General features: G+C 48.4%; 1 protein-coding gene across 9 annotated transcripts in view; it reads left to right on the top strand.

Annotated features, from left to right (window-relative positions):
• Afap1 (actin filament associated protein 1) overlaps positions 1 to 19,425 on the top strand; it is a 122,443-nt gene that overhangs the window by 27,129 nt on the left and 75,889 nt on the right. Inside the window, exon 1 of one of the 9 annotated variants that reach the window (XM_042285889.2) lies at positions 5,106 to 5,228. The exons of 6 other annotated variants lie outside the window; for them this stretch is intronic. In XM_042285889.2, the coding sequence (XP_042141823.1) occupies positions 5,198 to 5,228 (31 nt within the window). In that variant the 5' untranslated portion in view covers positions 5,106 to 5,197. Of the gene's footprint in view, positions 1 to 5,105; positions 5,229 to 19,425 lie in introns of those variants that run through there. 2 more of the 9 variants (XM_042285892.2, XM_042285893.2) reach the window with 2 other exon arrangements.

Genomic DNA, 19,425 nt, shown 5'->3' with positions numbered 1-19,425 from the left:
AGTCAGTTGTACCTTTCCATCCTCAGAGTCCCGAGACAAGCAGTTGCCAACCACAGGGGAGGGACTCAGTGCCTCTTGTTTATCTGTGGCTCTGATGAACTCTAAGTGCACCCCATGCTGAAAATGCGCTATAACCATCTACTTCTTATAACATCAAAACCATCAGAAAAGATGCCTCTTCCATTGAACCCCTCACTTCTGAGTGAGCAGTTGGAGGGATAAATCAATGGAAGGAGGTAGGTGTTGGCATCACCCAGGCTTCTTATAGACCACCATGCTTGGCTACGTGCATGGTTACATGCTACTTTCCTTTGTTGGGGAGGAAAATGCTCTGATCTCATCTCACCCTGTTGCTATTAATGGCAATGGTGATTTCTTACAGACTTTAAAAACCCAAGATCTTATCTCCTGCCCCAAGGAGTTCTGTGAGAAGGACAGGACAGGCCTCCTCCTCCTCCTTTCTACATGGTTTTCCTATGGCTCACAGAAGCTGCCGGCCTAGGGTCCTGGTGGAGCTTGGAATAGGACTGGAATTTGGCCTGAAATTCCTAGGGCCCCAAATTCTTAGAGCCCAAACAGGTATTGCTGTAAGCCAGTGGTTCTCAACCTTCCTAATGCTGTGAACCCCAACCATAAAATTATTTTGTTACTACTTCAGAACTGTAATTTTGCTACTGTTACCTATCATAATATAAGTACCTGATATGCAGGATATCTGATACATGACCCCTGTGAAAGGATCATTCGACCAAAAGGGGGTCGTGACTCCTGTGGGTTGATTGCTCCTGAGTGATGCATCCCTACCCAGTCCTCCCTTGTGAAGTGTGGGCCGCTGTAGTCATTTGCATTGCTGTAGTGCTTGGCTTTGTCCCACCAAGATGTATATGTCATCAGTATGTGCTGTCTTGTGAGTCAGATATGACATTCGACCCAGAAAAACCAAACCAAGCCAGCCAACCAACCAACCAACCAACCAACCAACCAACCAACCAACCAAAAAACCCAGTTAAAGGAATCTTTACATGGGACATTTTATTTTTTAAATCTCTTTCCATTAGTCAATCTGTACCAAAAAACCCAGTTAAAGGAATCTTTACATGGGACATTTTATTTTTTAAATCTCTTTCCATTAGTCGATCTGTTTGTCCCTTGCAATTCAGTTTCAGCTCAGAAGAGCAGCTGTGTGCCCAGAGGGCTTTGGGACTTGAGCCTCTGAGAGATGAACTTAATTTGTTGTTGTGTGAGTGTGCTTTCCTTCTGTGGTTTTCTCAGACCTTCCTTCCAAGTGGAGTAGATGGTTCTATAAAAGTCACACTGTCTTTTTGAAAAGGGTGACACTAGTTTTATGGGCTGATCTCTCAAAAGATGACCTGCTGCTAGTGGCCGAGCATGGTGCTCCAGGCTCCCACCTTGGATTCCTGCCTTGGCAGTCCAGGAGAGAGGCCTCTGAGGGCTGTGAACGGAGCGGTTGGGTTCTGTGGGCCCGTGGCTCTAGGTCATTATTCTGAGTCTAGGTTGCCATTTCTCCTGATGTTTAGGAGTAAAACTGGTGTGAGGCTGGAGTGTGGAGAAAGGCAGTAACTCCCTGCCTGCCAGTAAGTCCCAGGGTCTCCAGGTCCTCTGTCTTCGTTGTGCTGTCTTAGGAGAGGTGTTCCAAGGGTCAAAAAGATAGTGTCTGTGACAGTGCTTTGTACTTTTCATTCTGGAAAATTCCAAACCTGCCGGTGCTTTTGAAGCCTTTTTAGGTGCAATCGAGCCCCACACTGTGATGTTTGAACTGATTTAATGTCACTCTAGGCCGTGAGAACCATACCCTGCTGTGATTAGCCTTGTTTTGCAGGTAAGAAACAGGAGGAACAGCAGAGTTAGGCACCTTGTCTAAGGCCACAGAACACTTTGCAAACAATTGTGTATTCATTTATTTTGACCTTTTTGAGACCGAGTGTCATCTGGTCCAGTTTGGCCTCTTAACTTGCTAAGAAGCTAAGGCTGGCCTTGATCCTCCTGCCTCTACCTCTCAAGTTCTGGGATCACAGGCATGGTCCATCACACCAGGCCCTCCATTTTATTTGTCATGGACACATGGTAATTATAGGTGCACGTGGAGCAAGGTGACATTGCAGCACGTGTGTCTAGTATTCAGACCTGCATGACCAGCTCGTCTGTCACCATGGACGTACCATTTCTTTGTGTTGGGAACATTCAAAGCCCTCTGCTTGGCTGTTTTCAAATGCTTAGTTGACTGTTATCAACCCTAGTGTCACAGAACCCTCACGTGGTAGTTCTGGGGCTCGGACCCAGGCTTCTGGCTCCAGTTGTCTCTACTACTGAAGCAGCCTCCTCCTCACCTAAAATTCCTTCTTCGCTGATGTCTAAGGCACAGCAGGCCCTTGAGCTCTGGGACCCTTTTGTTTCACTCAGTCTCCGGTCTCCTGTGTCCCCAAGGCCTGACCCCATAACTTGGCACACAGTAGGCACTGCTGAAAGGCTATGTGAGGGTTTTCCAGTATTGACAACTTACTGTTACTGAACAGAATTCATACGTGTCCGTGTCTTCATTTGACCCTTGCAGCTATGAGACAGGCAGTGTTTTCCTCCCTTTCATGGATAAGAAGATTAACCCCAAGCGTGGATTCATGGTTGGAACTCTGGCTTCTCTACTCCAGCTCCATGCACCTTCACCCTGAACTTGAAGGCTGCCTGAAATCCTCTTTTCTTGTGCAGGTTGTCAGAAGGAAGTACAGGAAGGAAGGGCTGTGGCCGTAGAGCAGAGAGGGTTGTAAGGAAGATGCGTCCTGCTGACCACTGGAATAGCTGTGATGCCCGCCATGGGTCCCATCCCTGGAGGTCTGTGTGCCTTGAAGGTCCGCCCCCACGGAATCCTGGCATTTTTCCTCGGATGGTGGAAGCCCCAGTGACAGTTCACAGTTCATCTGTCCTGCTCCTCTTTTCTTCCATCCCACGCGACTCTTTGGCTTCTTTTCTGGCATTCTGTTTTGCCTTCTCCCTTTCTGCATTTCTCTGATGTCTTTTACTGTTTTTGAAGCTCAGAATTTCATATTTTTCCTGTGCAAAAACCTCTGAGAATTGGCTCACTCTTTCTTAGTTACTAAGGAAGACCTACTGCGGGAAGGCTGGGAACAGATGAGGTAAAGAGGACAGGACACATAGGCACAAGCTGACGTGAGTGCCAGGGTCCTGAGTGGAGTAGTGGAGAGACCTCACAGCAGTGGACCCCCATCAGGCAAGGCCCATGTGTGAGGGGGGCTGCTGGCTGTGTCTGGAAACCTGGATTGGGGATGGTGCCTCATCTGACTGGAGAGAGGGGGTTCCCTGGGCCTCTGCTGTGTAGACAATGTAGTTTTTGCCCACACTTGCTTTCTTTTGGGGAGTCTGCAGTTTTAGTGTGAGCTGCCCCTAGTGATAACCCTGAACTCTGAGCCGCTGCTGGGCACTGCTGGAATATCTTACATGTGCTGTCACAGCTCATTGCTGGAGAGACTTAGGTGTGTCCTGTGTGATTCCCCTGTGAGAAGATTCTAGAAGTTTGCTCCTGGTTTCCTGAGCATACCCATACCTACCCTCTGCTGATTTTGCATTGAGTCTCTTCATTGTAAAGAAACAGCCTGGGTGAGTGTCTATGCTCACCAGGGGTGTCTGTGGATCATTGCCCTGGATGGTCTTAGGGACCCTGACAAAGACCGCCCCCTCAAGCACACTTGCTTGCCCACATTGTCTGCTTGCTGGGATGTTATGCTCTTCTCTTCAGGGTGTCTTTACATTGTGTGTGTGTGTGTGTGTGTGTGTGTGTGTGTGTGTGTGTGTGTGTGTGTTTTGTACAAAGAGCCATCTAATCTTTCATAGTTACAGTTACAGCTCAGGTACAGCTCAGGAACTGGTAGTGGGGAGACGAAGAGAAGAATGGAGGATGTCAAAGATGTTTCCAGGAGGAGAAAAGCTGCCATAAGTGGAAACTTTGGAGGCAGGTGATGAAGGGATCAGTGCCAGCAAGTGAAGGCAGGAGGAAGCAGTTGGGGCAGAGATAGCTGTGGTCTGTGCCATGGGCCTGGCAGAGCCTGAGCCTGCAGCTGTGTCTAGGACACCGTGTTCCCACCCGTGTGTTGACCCATGGGCCAGCATGGCCCAGCTTTGACCCCTTCTTTACTCGGGACAGGAAATTGGTGGCTTTGAGAGAGTGTCACCCATGCTGGGGCCAGCATGGCTCTTCAGGGCAGCACATCCTTCCTTGGGGAGGAATCTGGATGACACAGCCTTGCCAAGCACAGATAACAGTTACTTCTGGATGCTGTAGGGAAATAGGGCTGAAATCTGCAGCCGCGTGAGTGATGGTAGGAAGGGAGAAGTCAGCAAGCAGAGAACAGGTCAGCTATGGGTCTTCTTCACTTAGGTAGGTGTAATTATTTCTAAATGCACAGAAAGGCTCCTGAGGAAAATTCAGCATGCTGCTAACCTTGGCTGTCTCTCAGGAGGTGGTGGGTAGAGATTACAGACAGGGAAGGGACAGTTTCACTCTGGTATGCTTTTTGATTTTTATCGTTGCTATAGTGTTATTTCATATTAATTATTTTTTAAAGGTTATTTTCATTTGTGTTTTATTTTCATGCCTATGGGAGCTTTGCCTGTGGCTGCGTTGGTGCACCACTTGCATGCCGTGTGCCCTCCCAGGCCGAGAGATGTCAGGCCTGGGAACTGGAGGTACAGGGAGTTGTGAAGCATCGTATGGATGCTGGAATTGATCCTTGGTCCTCTGGAAGAGCAGCCAGTTCTCTTACCACTGAGCCATCTCTCCAGCCCCTGGTGTTCCTTGCTTTTATGTTTGGTTAACATGTAATTAAGGGAATATTTGCTTTTGAGTATCTTTCAATTTGAGATCCTGAGAGGTGTTCATGGATGGCTTCCTTTCTGTATGGGCCTCAGTTTTCTCATCAGTAAATGGGGGATGAAGCGCAGCACTGTCTCAGAATCATGGTGAGCCTGAGGAGGATGAAGCTGAGCCCAGCATGGCGAGTGCTAGCCCGGGGGATCATTTCAGCATTGTCAGAGGAACAGAACCCTGACTGGTCTTTGTGACTTCACACAGTGTGTCTGCAGTGTCTAATCTCCGTGGCCAACTTGACACATCTGGGAAGAGGGACCCCATGGCTTGTTTGTGAAGCGTTTTCTGAATTGCTAATTGATGTGGGAGGTTCCAGCCCCCTGTGAGCCAGGTAGGCCTGGGGTGCATAAGAAAGGAGGCTGAGTGAGCCTCAGGGAGCAAGCCATTGAGCAGTTGTTCCTCCATGGCCTCTGCTTCAGTGCCTGCCTTGAGCGCCTGCTCTGGCTCCCCTGATGATGGATTGTGATCTGTGACCTGGAATAGACTCTTTCCCACCCAGGGTGCCTTTGGTCTTGATGCTCGTCACAGCAACAAAAAGCCAACCAGGACAGCGTCCCTAGACTTGCTCTTGGAAGGGGCTTGAATCTCATCTTGACAGTGTGATGGGGAAGGTGTTTGAGGCTTTGCCTTTGCTGCAGATTAGAGCCTCTTTTTGGCCTGATGTCTTGGACAGTGTATTCAAGTCTCCATTCCTTGTGTCTGCAAAATGAGCTCAGTAGCACTTTTATATTCTTGTGGGGAATTCCAGGATGCGTGACTACATGAAATCTCACTGGACGTGACAGGGCAGAACAACACAGAGCCAGCAAGTGTCTGTCTGCCGAACAAAGGAATCGTCTGTCTTTGCGGGGAGCAAGTTGCTTCCTTCTTCTCCCGGCTGTCATAGGAATGAGAGGCAGCTTTGTGGCATCCACTGCAGGCCTGGACCGCCTCTCCTGGCTCTGGCAGTTGTCATGTACTGCCGTCACAGTCACCGCAGAGCCAAGTGTAGGCACAGCTTGCCTTGATTTACATTCTCGGGTGTGGGTGCTATTTATAAACAATTAAGAAAAGATGCAGAAGCCTGTTTATGGCAAGCTGGCAAAGTCAGCCAAATACGGAGAAATCTGTTAGTGCAGTCTGCTCCCGGGCAAGCACAAAGCACTTAAATAAACATGCACACTTGCCTGCATTTAAAGCTTCCTCTTAAGAAAAATGACATTCTGTCCTTGGCCAGATGGTTTACAGAGCCTTATCCGAAAGGGGCAGAAATATGCCTATCAGACATCTGAAATCCGAGCTGTCTTAAAACAGGAACTGTGATGTCCCCCCTACCTTTCGGGCTGTTTATGGGGAGTGCAAGAGGGAGAGGAGAAAGGTGTCTCCTTACAAAGACTTCAGGAATGACTTTTCAGTGCCTTCCTTTTTTTTTTTTTTTTTTTTTTTAAGATTTTATTTTTATTTTAAATTGTGTGTGTGTGTGTGTGTGTGTGTGTGTGTGTGTGTGTGTGTGTGTGTGTGTCTTCAGGAGAGTGCAGGTGCTTGTGAAGGTTGGAGGTGCCAGATTTCCCTTGGTGCTGGGGCTACAGGCAGTTATGATGGCCGAATGTAGGTGCTAGGAACTGAATTCAGGTCTTCTGCAAGAGCAGTTCATGCAGTTAACCACTGAGCTGTCTCTGCTGCCCCATCTCCCCCTTGCAGCCTCTGTTTTCATCCATGTCAGCATCCATCACAGCAACACGGCAGGGGCTTTCTTGCTGTGTATTTCTCTGTAGCCTTGACCCACTCCTGTGTTTTGGTTGGTCTGTATCCTCAGATATTCCTCAGGCTGGGCAGTGGTGGTGCACACTTTTAACCCAGCCCTCAATTTTAATCCCAGCCCTCAGGAGGCAGAGACAGACAAATTCCTGTGTTCGACACTAGCCTGGTCTAGAGAAACCCTGTCTTAAAAAATAAAACAAAAAACAGAAAAGAAAAAAGGAAAAGATTTCTCACTATATAGCCACTGCCTGGCACAGAGAATACTTAATAACCATTTGTTGAGTGATTTCATGAATGGGCTGAAAGAGGCTTGACCTTTCTTCTGTCCCTCTTGGCAGGTGCTGTCATATGATCAGGGACTGTTGTAAGTTGAGGCCCCCCCCCCCAGGTCACTCAGGGTGGCTGACTCTCCTCAGGTGCTTAGCAGCAAGGTGTGGCTCTAGTCTAGAGATCTAGAGAGGAAGATGTGGGTCCCATGAGACATGATATATGCATGGGAGTCACAGCCTGCAGTCATGGGTGTAGCTGAAGTTTTCTTGTGTCCCGGCCTGCCAGCAGTGGGGACAAATCTCTCCCACTCGCATCCCCCAAGTAAATACACACAGAGACTTACATTGTAAACTGTATGGCCGTGGCAGGCTTCTTGCTATCTGTTTTTATATCTTAAATAAACCCGTTTTTTATAAATCTATACCTTGCCACATGGCTCATGGCTTACCAGTATCTTACATCATGCCTCTCTCATGCTTCTCCTCATGGCGGCTGGCAGCATCTCCCTGCCTCAGCCTTCCCAGCCTTCCACCTCCCAGAATTCTCCTCTCTCCTTGTCCTACCTATACTATCCTTCCTGCCTGGTTACTGGCCAATCAGCATTTTATTTATCAATCAATCATAGCAACACATGGGTGGAGGTCTCTGTACTCATAGAGAAGTGACAGCTAAGGCACAACTTGGCTGCGTGTCACCCGGGTGCAGTTCTACTCTGCTGTGCTGGGACTGAACCCAAGGCTGTGTGATGCTAAGCAGAGGTCCTGGCCCTGGCCCCTGAAGCTTCTCAGCCACTTGGCTTTTCCCCACACTTTCCTGTGTTATGGGCTCCTGTCCTTCCTCTGAATGTGTAGCAATGAGAGGACACTGTGCTGTGCACCATAGATTTGGAAAGGAAACCTGCCAGCTAGAAATGCCCATATGTCTTGGGTCTCAAGAAGGCAGCCATTTTCAAGGCCCTTTAACTCCACTTTTCTTGTACATTCTATCGACAGATAAAACACAGAGGGAGTTTTGGAAAAGACAGTTTTAGTAAAGGGGGAGAACCAACCCAGAATATTAGAGTTTCTGTTTATTTTTGGTCTATAATCAAAGCACATTAGGCTCCTGTTTAAGGTACAACTTGAATCTATTAGTCACCATTGTGTGGGCCTTAGAATGACAGATGCAGCCCTAGCTCTGTCTCAAGACAGGGCACATTCATTTTAAATTTGCATGAGGGAGAAGCAGATGGCGTGGTGAGTACGTGGTCAGATGCCTGCCTGGTCATTGATAGCTTTTTCCTTCCACACATCGCCCTGGGAGTTGGGACCAAGAGCCCGCTGAGAACTGATTATCATTCGTCCCCAACCAGCTGGGTTCTCTTTCATGCCTGGCTCAGAAAGGTTGCTCTTTTTACAGGCAGTGAAGATGCATTGTTGATTTTCTTGGAATCATGAAAAATTTAATTATTCCACCCCAAATTCTAGAAGTAGAGCTGTCCAAAGATGATCTTCTATATTCTTTTGTTTTTTAAAGTCGTTTTCTTCTTTTTAAGTATATAAGCAAGTTGAGGTCTTTCTTATGCTCAACTTAATAGTTTGTAAGTTTAAAAATTGTGTGTGTGTGTGTGTGTGTGTGTGTGTGTGTGTGTGTGTGTGTGTGTGTGTATTGGCGCACACACAGGTGCCTGTAGAAGCCAGAGGAGTATCAGGTCCTGGAGCTACAGTTACAGGCAGTTATGAGCCACCTGATGTGGATGCTGGGAACCTAACTTGGGTCCTCTGCAAGAGCAGAAGGTGCTCTCAACCAGAGTCATGTCTCCACTCCCAGCCAGTGATTTTTGATAGGAATGAAAGGGTGGATTCTGCTACAGCATCTCCAGGATGCTGGGATGGAAGAGGCTAGAGAATGATGGTGCCTGCAAGATTCTGAGCTTTGTGGACATTAGTGTCTCTGTTTATGTGAAGAGTTCAGAATTTGCATCTTTATTGGTGGAACCTCTCTTAACTGAAGTGCTGAGGGCCGGAGTGCCTCAGATTATAGCGTTTTGGTTTTGGATTTTGAAATACTTGCCTCGACTTCACTGGTCAAAGATTCCTCATGGAGAACTCCACAGTGGAGCTGCATGAAGTTAGAAAATTAGGAATTTGGGAGCATTTCAGATTTCGGAGTTCCAGCCTTCACTGCTCCAGCTGTATCTAGGAAAATGACAGAACTTGGAGGAACATTCTTGCTCATCCAATCTAGCCATCCAGGGGCTCATGGGGAGGGCATGCTTGGCATGCTGCCTGCCTAGGATGAGGCATCTCTCCCTGACCCCAAGGCTGCCCTGGCTGGTGCTGTCTTCTCATCCCCTTCCTACCTCTTCCCTCACACCCAGGGGCCATCACAATGCAGGGCTCCAGAAGGGGCTTTTTCTGCAGCTCTGAGACTCTGGGATGACAGAGGGAGGCATTTCGAGCAGTTGTACAAATGAGAGCTGGAAGTAATGGTCCCAGTGACAGCCTAGTCAGAGTGTTCTGGTGGAAAGCGTAGGCATGTGATACCGTTTAATTTAGAGAAGTTGGGGTGTAGCAGGCCCCTTAGCTTTATTAAATTTTGCTTGTCCATCTCCCTACTGGGCGCACTCTGCCAGTTTCCTTGTTAGCCCATATACCTTGTGAGCCGGCTTCCAGCACTCTTCCTCAGCAGTAGGCCTCAGACTGCATTCCTCTCAGCAACTATTCTTGGTATAAAGAGAATACTTTCACTATCAAGGGGGAGGGCATTGCTAAGGTCTGGGATGGACTCCCAGCAAAGGAGCCTGACAGCAGCAGGGCTTATGGCAGGCAGAGCTGTTAACTGAGGAAAGCCGAGTTGGGATCGGGCACGGGCTCCTCCAAGGCGCTGGCGGTGTGCTCGGCTTTTGATGCAAGCTAGTCCATCGCCCTTCCTCTGCCTGTGACCCATGCTTCCCCTGGCTGCCGTGCCAGGTGCCCCTGCCATCCACTCCTTCGCTTCAGTGAATCCTTGCATCGTTGCCAGATTATGGCAGCTGGGATGGAAACCACAGCTCCTGTCTTTCCCAGGTTTTCAGTTGTTCATAGGAGTTGGGCTCTGGTCCTTGTTGGTTGAAGGTCTTGTTTCAGAAGCCATTTGTTTGGGGGTATGTACTTTTGGTGCTTTTCAGGCTGGCATGGTTAGGGTCAAGTAAAGGGGCCAGTGGCAGTTGGTGACAGCTGTCCTCTTCATGTGGAGAGTGCCTCTGTGTTGCAGCCCTCACCCCCACCCCCACCCCAGCTGGCTCATTTTCCTGGAATCTGCACATTCCATCTTTCTTTGGTATCCTTGGCCATTTTAACACTCAGTTTCAGGCTCTGAAAAAGAATGAACATTTTGGAGAGGAAAAGACCATTTGCCAATAAACAATTGTCCTGGGGAGCAGGGTGGGTGTATTCTGGATATGTGGCTGTTATCTCGTGCTTCTCTCCGATTGCAGGTTTTCATGGCTTAGTACTAACTGGAGTCATTGAGAATGTTATTCTTGTAAGATTTAGTCAGTGTTACTTTGTTAGAGACAGCTAAGTTTCCAGCCAGCCAAATGGATTTGTGGGGCTATCACTATTGTCTGGTCTGAAGGGAGGCATGTGAGTGTGAAGACCATGCCAAGCATTGAGAGTGAAAACACATCTGAGGCTTTTTGCCATGCCATTGATTACTTATTTGGTTTTTGGAGACAGTGTTTCTCCATGTAGCCTTTTGCCATGCTGCCTGTCTGTCTGTCTGTCTGTTTATCTATCTATCTATCTATCTATCTATCTATCTATCTATCTATCTATCTATCTATCTATCTATCTACCTACCTACCTACCTACCTACCTACCTACCTGGTTTTTCGAGACAGGGTTTCTTCATATAGCCCTGGCTGTCCCAGAACTCGTTCTGCCAACTAGGCTGGCCTCAACCTCACAGAGATCCCCCTGCCTCTGCCTCTCGAGTGCTGGGATTAAAGATGTGCACCACCACCGCCCAGTTTGCCATGCTGGTGATTAGTCACAGAGGTCATGATACATTCTTGAGCTGTCTCCTCCAGGCATACTCCCTTTGCTTTCTCTGAAGCTCCCCGCCACTACCAGTTGACTGGTGTTTTGAAACCTATTTGCCATCTTGCTTCAAGCCTGCCACCCACCCACCTACCACTTGCTGCCGATACTCATTTTGCTAGGCCTGGTTACCTTCTGCTTTTCTTAGATCCTGTGGGGTTCCAGAATGGTGAGCAGACGCCACCACACACTTATCTGGGGTTTCAGAAGAGGCAGAGGCTCATTAGTTTGCAGGCCATTGATAAAGATGAGGTCTTGTGCTGTAGAATGAAGACCTTTTTGATGTCTGTCCTTCTTGGAAAAAGATAATTTTTGTTCTTTTCCTTTCCCAACGGGAAAACTCCAGTTTGCTGTAGCGTTTCTGTGATAGATAATTGACTGGTAAAATGTCATCCCCGACTCAGACACTAGTTATCAGGTGGTACATGTGAGCCTATTGTAGTGTGACCGTGCTCAGCTCTGGAGTGACCCTCATGGGACTTCCGGTTCAGGGAAGGCATATATACACTCTGAGAAATTCCGTGAGTGCGTTAGTGGGGAGCCTCCCAGGTGCAAATCTTGACTCATGCCTCCTAGGCCAGGGAGGTTCACATCTTCTCAGCATGCTCCACCCTCTGTCCCAGCATCAAAGTACTCTAAATGTTTCCTGGCAAGTCTCCATTTATGTGTATTTTATTGTTGTGAACTTGAGATTATGCAAAGGACAAACAGTGGGGGATATATCCTCCTTATATATCCTTCAAGTGTGTGTGTATATCCTCATATTGCTAACACTGTCAAGCCTGGATCCTTTATGGAATTTCCTCAGCTCACAGTATTGTGGCTGAAAGTTGGTGATCAGGTGGCCTTGAATTCCCAGTAAATGGCATCATGGAAACATGTAGGATAACTTGGATGGGACAGGAAGCCAGGGAAAGACCATGGAGGAGCCAGAAATGATCTTCTTCTGGGCTCCACTTCATAAAGGTTTACTCAGGCATGCAGAGGACAGAGCTCCCAACACATGAACCCCTATGGCCACCCTTGAACCTTACCCAAACTATAGAAGGTAAAGACTTCTTAGTGTTTCATTAAAAAAAAAGAAAAAGAAAAAAAGGATGGTCTGAATGGGGAGAGTCCTGGCCAAGAGAATAGGCTGGGTCATGAAGAGGGATGGTGGGTTCCCCCTTTGTTATTTTGAAATAATTCAGGCATTTGGAAAAGGTCTCAAAAGGAGTTTTTGTTTGCCCTTCCCCCGGGGTCCCCAAGCATGACCCTTTCTCTGTGTGTGTGTTTTCTTAGGTGTTTGAGTGTGAAGCCAGGGTACAGAGGTGGGGGGGAAAGAGGACATTTGCGAGAGTGACCTGAGTGGAGGGGGAGGGAGGGAGAACGGTGGGCTAGCTTAGGGCAGTGTGAGGGAGCAGACTGACTGCATTTGGAAGGAGAGCCTAGTGAGACTTGTTCCTGGGGTGGGTGATAGGTAGATGATGGCCAGAGCTGCCCTAGCTCTGCCTTGCCTCTGTGAAGTTAGGCCCCACCCAGTCACTGTCCGACTTCCTGCTCTGAGTAACCAGGCAGTACCTTGCTTGAAAGCCCTGTTTCCCCTCTAGCTCCTAAGCCCTGGGAGGCCTGATTTCTGTGAGGCTTTCTCACTGCCCCAGGCCGCCCAGGGTGTCTCGCACCTGTGATTAGTCATTGCCACAGCATTCCACAGGGGTTGTGTCTGAGCTCTCCACAGAAGGCCCTTGGGAATGGGAGCTGGAATCCAGGGCAGGGGTCTAAACTGAGTCAAACATCTGTGAAGAACTACGTGTAGGTGGTATTGAACACACGTGTGTGTGTGTGTGTGTGTGTGTGTGTGTGTGTGTGTGTGTGTTTGTGTGTGCGCGCGTGCGTGTGTGCGTGCGTGTGTTGCATCTGTATTTGTAATATAGATAAAATTCCTGATGTTCCTAACACTGTCAGCCTGGATACTTACTGTCTTATGAAGTGGTGCTGTCTTCTCACAATTCATTCCTGGTAAAAAGGAGCCACGTGTTTGGAGGAGCAGCTCCCTTGTAAAGCACATGGGAGACTGATGTGGGTTCTGAGGGGTGGCAGAGCCATGGTGTGGTGACCACTGACTGGCGGCTATGGAGGGGGCAGGCTGCATATTACCTGTCTTTCATCTTTCCACCTGCTCTTTGCATGAAGAGGAACCCATGATAAACTTCTTTGGTGTAGAAGATCATACCAGAAATGAAAGCAGCAGTTGCCAGGATTTGCTGAAGATCTATTCTGTGTCAAAGACTGTGCCAAGCTCTACACATAGGACATTTAACAAAATAACATCTCAGCCAAGCCTCTGGCCACCCCAGCTTTACAGAGTAAGGTCAAGGCTCCATCCAAAGAGCTGTAAGCAGAACTTCCAGAGCCGGGGTTTCACATCCCAGAGGAACCTGGCTCTCACCCATCCTGTGAGTGCAGCAGCTCCAGTCCCTGAAGCACAGCCCATGAGACAAGCCTCGCCTCTAATTTGCTTCCATTAGCACCCTGGCATATGTTACCCAGAGCGAGGTGCCCACCGCCCTGCCTCCTGTTCCCACATGCTCAGGGGGGAAAACCATCTGCTTGGGGATCCAGGAGGAGAGACAGATGCCAGCTTTCAGCCTCCACTCCCTGGAGCCTTGGCCCTTCCTCCTTGGAGCTTTAAGGCTGTCTCGAGCCTGCTCTTGGGAGCCCCAGGCTTTTCCTTCTAGCTGACCGGAGAGACTCGATGACACAGCCCCTCCCTGGCCCCAGCACCTTCTGATGACCGGATGAGAGGAGCCAGCAGGGTGTCGAAGCTCCGCTGCAGGCTCTGTGACAGCTGGACTGCAGGGGCCAGTGAGCAAGGTTCCCAGACTTCTGAGGACGGACTTCCTGTAAAGGCCCGGGGCAGCTCTTGGAGAAAGGCACCACACGCACTGGTGGGGCTTCCCAGGGCCCCTCTGGCCTGTAGGTCTCTTGCCTTCCGTGTTACCTTCCCAGGGCTTCCGCCGTGTTAGCATAGCGTGCTCTGCCTTGGCTTTCAGGCCTTCCTTTTTGGAGTTTATGTCCATGAACCCAGAGCAGATGCAGGGGAGCTTTGGTGTGTAGGCTCTTTTCCTGGTTTGCAAACAACCTAGCTGTCCTGAGGCTGGTGGAATATTCTGATGGGTGGTTGTGGAACGGAGAGGGAGGTGGCACTCTGAAGGTCCCTTATCTCCTGCAGCAGGCCTGCCCTACTCAGGGGTCATGCTGCCTATGACTTTGCCTTGGCTTTCCTACAGTGGAAGTGTGATTGAGCCTGCACAGGGCTTGGGAGGCAGCTGGTGTTTTCCCAACGTGTTCCAATGTCATTTTCCGGGTAGAAAAGGGATGCCAGGCCCATTGTGTTCCTCTGCCCTGTCCCTGCAGGGATATAGAGTGTGAGTAGCCCTTTATCTATTGCTGGCCCTTGCATCCTTAATTACGCCTCAGACTGTTGTGGAACAATGCAAAGAGGTGTGAACTCACCAGATACACCAGAGAAAACCCATGTGTCCTGCCACCTCCTGTGGTATGACTGGCAGGTCTTGTGACCCCTTGGCACATTTGTTTTCTTGTGTTATGGAAAGTGTCTGTGACATAATGTGAGGCCTTCCTGGATTATGATTGTGCCTTGTCTCCTTCTGCCAACTAGGGAGTGCTGTGGACCCTCCCCCACCTTCTCCTTGACTGGAAGGCTGGCTGGGGTGGGTGCAGGAAATGTGGCAGGAAGCAGTCTAGGGAGTTTCAGGCGACAGGGGCTTGCTTAGCAGGAAGCCTGTTGTCTCAGGATTCTGGAAGATTCTGCTTCCACTGTATCCCTCACATCCTATGGTGTAGTTTTTGTAAATTGTATTTTTGTTTATGTTATGTGCATGTGAGCGGCAGGAGTGTGTGTACCGCATATGTATGTGGAGTACAGTTAGTACAGTTGCAGGCGTTAGTTTTCTCCCTCCACATTTGGGTCCTGAGGATGGAACTTAGGTCATTAAGCTTGGTAGCAGATGCCTATACTCACTGAGCCATCTCGACAGTCCCCCAAGTTGTAGTTTTGAGAACTTAATTAGATTAGGCTTTTTATTTAATAAAGCAGTGGCAAGTCACATGATCATGTTGGAACTGCCTGGCTGTCTGGAGGTCCTCATGGCTCTGGATGTCTCCCTGGGAGATGGCAGAAGGTCTGTGGAAGCTGTCAGCTGACGCCCCTCCTGCATAGAGCCTGCTGTCCCTGTGGTCAGGTGGTGCCAGCTGCAGTGTGGGCTGTGTGTGGCACAGGCTTGCAGGGTACATGATCGCTCATTTCTTCCTCCTGAGTGGCTTACAGTGTGATTGTTCCTCTGTTTGGAGATGGTGCCAGGGCCATTGTGCCCATGTGCCCTGTCACTGCAGGAATATAGAGTGTGAGTAATTCATTATGCCAGAGTGTTGAACCTTGTGCCCTTGAACCTGCCTTTCATCTCTAGGCTTTAGTGTCTGCTTGGTCGCAACCATAGCGTGGTGCATAGGACACACCTCCTGCTTGTCCCTGTGACTTAGAAGCTTGTCACCGTGAAGGAAGCGGGTCAATGGGATTGGAGAGGACCACAAAGGATGTAATACTCTAGTACCTGACCTCTGTACCATTCAGCATGCCCGGGGATAGGCAGTTCGTCCTCTCTCCAAATGCTGCGCCCTGTGGGCCAACGCTTCGTGCATTCCTGACCTTCTCTCCGACCTGGCCAGCTGTGTTTCATCAGGATCTTGGAATCCTTGGATGAAGACAGAACTGGTCTGACCTGATGACTCCTGTTCTTTCGATCTATGTGAGCTGTTCCTCTCTCTAAACTTCATTTTCCTCACCAACCAGATGAGAAAGTCCTCTGACTATTGTTTTATTTGGCTCCATGCTTTCCTTTGTGTTTGAGTGTGTTTTCTCAGTCCCTCTGCTTGGAAGAACCCCATTTCTGAGTGCCAGGCCCTGAGTGGTGGTGAGGAGGGGCCCTTGCTTCCCTGATGCCTGTGGCAGAACCTGCCTTCCTCCTGTGGGAAGCCAACCAAGCTTTCTACCCCTGCTTCTAATCCTTTTATTGCTGCCAGCCAGTAGTCTTTCCCTAAAATTATATTTATGCGGATCTAATTTTACCAGATAAAATAGGGTTTCCTGTTTAACCTGGTTACCTTGACCTGTTGAGTTTCTCCAGATCTTTGCTGCTGTGACTCACAGACCCTCAATCTGTGAGTTCAGAACTCGTCTCCAGCCCTGGAGTCACCTGGCCAAACTCCCTACACCCTGATCTGGAGCAGCCCCGATCAGCTCTGTGGCCAGGCGCAGTGGCTGGCTCTGGGATTTTGTTTGCTGGGATTTCATTTTATGGATGGGTGTTCTCTTCATGTAGCTCTCTTGGTGGATTTACCTGGGCTTGCTCACTTTATTTATTTATTTATTCATTCATCTATCTATCTATCTATCTATCTATCTATCTATCTATCTATCTATCTATCTATCTATCTATCTATCTATCTAGTCAGTTAGTGGTTTTTTGAGACAGGGTTTCTCTGTGTAGCCTTGGCTGTCCTGGAACTCATTTCAGAGACTAGGCTGGCCTTGAACTCACAGAGATCTGCCTGCCTCTGCCTTCGCCAAGTGCTGGGAATAAAGAAATGCACCTCCACTGCCTGGCTTATTCACCTGAGTTTTAGGCTTGGCCTTGGGCCTTGTTAATGGTCCTTTAGGTTAGGCTTGGTTTGGCTTGTTTTGAATAAAGTTGCCATCATTCTGGTGTGGATGTGTGCAGTTATGTGTCTTGTGTGAATGCCTGGGCACGGGTTCCTAGGCACATGGTGGGGACATCTTTAACCCTAGGATGCTGTCACACTGTCCTCTGAGGGTTAGGAGTGGAATAAGGCTCCCTGTCCCCTCCCACTGGGGAAATGTATTTCTGTCATTTAATCTTTAGTTGGCTGGTAAATGTAGGAATGCCATGGTGGTTTGGTTTGTGCATCTGTGACGAGGGACTGCAGCGCCTTCCTACACATTCAGTGGCCATTTGCAACTTTCATGGAAAAATGTCATAACTCCTTGGCTTACTCATTACTGGGCTGTTTGCCTTTGTACGTTCTTGGTGTTCAGTGTAGTGGCAGAAACACTTTGTCAGACACATCTCTTCTATGTAGTCTCTCGGTTTAAAAAAAAATAATCTTTTTCAAATGTTCTGGTTTTTAAACATGTATTGGTACTTTTGGTGTTCTTGAAATCTGAGGCTACCCTAAAATTCTAAATGTTTTCTCCTAGGTATTTCGTTTCCCTCTTTAGTCTTTGCTGAGTTTATGTTTTATGTGCTCAGATGTGAGAGTTTGTGGAGGCTTTGTTATGATTGACAGGGTTCACTAGAAGAGATCTGGATTCCCTGACATGCTACAGTCCACACTGCCTGTTCCCTCTAGCTTGTCTGTCAGGGAATCTGCCCCATGAGGTTGTAACTGATGCCCTCCCCATCTTGCCTAGGTTCACTGCCTAGTCTGTTATGTTCTTTCTTTGCTGATACTCAAAAGATGGGGGCTCAGGACCCCTGGCTAGTGACCATGCCAGATTAGATGAGACCTGACCTCATTTAAGCTGTGGGAGAGAGGCTACCAGGGATCCTTGACTGATCTGAGTGATTTGATTTGAAGCTCTTGGTACACTTAGGAGACTCATAGTATAAACACTTTAAGATAAACGACTTAATTCTTATGATCAAAAACTTTGGTTTTGGAAATCAAATGTTTGAACATTCTTACAATGACTGGAGCATAACCATGCCCTTCCCATGCTGTGGAGATGGCTTAGTGGTTAAAGCACCTGCCCCACAGATGTGAGGACCTGAGTTTGGATCCCTAGAATTCATGTAAAGTCTGGGTGAGTGTGGTAGCCACCTTTAATTCTAACCTGGGAAGGTAGAGAAGGGGTTCCCAGAGTAAAATGCTAGTGAGACTAGCTGTTAAGTAAGATCCTGATTTGATTGACAGACCCTGCCTCAATGAATAAGGCAGAAGAGAGATTAAGGACGAGACTGGGCATCGACCTCCATAAACCCAGACGTGTGGGCCTGCGTACAAGCAAACATGCGTACACATGAAAATGGAAAAGGAGAAAAAGCAGCATAACACCCCTCCCTCTGTCCTTACACTATCTAGTAGTCATCTCTTCCCTCATCTGACTGTGCCTATTCGAGTTCCAACCTTTCACCATCGCTGCTCAGCGAAGAAAGTCTCTTTGTAGGAGCATGGTTCTGGTCCTGGGTATCATCCTTATTCTCGAATTATCTTTTCAAAATGGAGAGAAATCAAGACCACTTTTTCTAAAATCCTTTACCATGCCTGTTCCTGGTGCTGCAGTTCCCTGTGTTGTATGTGGCTCTGGATTGTGGAAGCACAGATGCCCAGGATTAGATCTTGCTGGTCTTTAAATTTTGAATACAGCCTTGTGAGCATAGTGTTAGACAACTAGTTAATTAAACTGAAGTGAATAAACTGTACAGATGTGGGGGTGTGTGGAATACCATGCTTCCTGTGTCATGTCTGCACTCCACTGAGGGACCTGTGAGCTTCATATGACTCTTCATATGAATAAGAAAGTCCTGCCCTGTGGTGCTGTGAGGTGACTTGCACTATGATGATCACATCCAGATCCTGGCTGCCTTAGCTTTCAACAAACCAATGGAAGGGTATTTTCTCTTAGGACTTTCTTGAATTAATCCAATTTGAAGTATCATAATACTTCCTGGAAAGGATGGGTTCTGGGGATTTTCACACCAGTCCTTGAGAACTTCTCCTGACCTGGATCTAAGGCACTTGGCAAGGATGATACCCAGGACCATAACCATGCTCCTACAAATAGACTTTCTTCCCAATATGGATGAATATTCCTAAGACTCTTGCAGCATCTGTCTGAGACTCAGCAAATTGTCGCGGGTTCTGTTCACACAGGAGCTAAGGACAGCTTCAGGTTACATTCTCACCAGTGTCTGGGCTGAGGATCTGATTTATAGTTCCCAGGATCTTTCCAGCAGCATGGCTGGGCAGCTGGCCGTTCAGATTCCGACATCACAGATTAGAAAACTGAAAAGAAGAATTTTAGTGACTCTCATCCACAGTCACCCAGACACTCAGATGATGGCCATCTCGATTATTAAGGACCATCAGATGCTGTCCTCCAGCTGAGGGGAACTAAAAGCTCAGCTGCTGCTTCTGGGAGCTCGAGGCCAATCCTTAGATTATCTGCTGAGGCCTGGGGAAATGTTTGGAAGAAGCTGCTGGAGGAGACTGAACTGTAACCCTATAAGGGAAAATATGCATGGCCACACTCGGGTGGTGGCTGCTTCCCTTCCCTGCCACTGGAGTGCTGGGTCCCTTCAGCACACGCCTGAGAACCATGCTCCAGCAGATGAGGCCCTGCCAGGTGTGGTAACCGCCCAAGAAAAGGGCCCTGTC

Source organism: Peromyscus maniculatus, chromosome 10, assembly GCF_049852395.1.
Source record: "Peromyscus maniculatus bairdii isolate BWxNUB_F1_BW_parent chromosome 10, HU_Pman_BW_mat_3.1, whole genome shotgun sequence".
Classification (NCBI taxonomy): Eukaryota; Metazoa; Chordata; class Mammalia; order Rodentia; family Cricetidae; genus Peromyscus; species Peromyscus maniculatus.
Note: the sequence above shows the minus strand (reverse complement) of the source record. Positions and strands in the feature narration are given on the sequence as shown.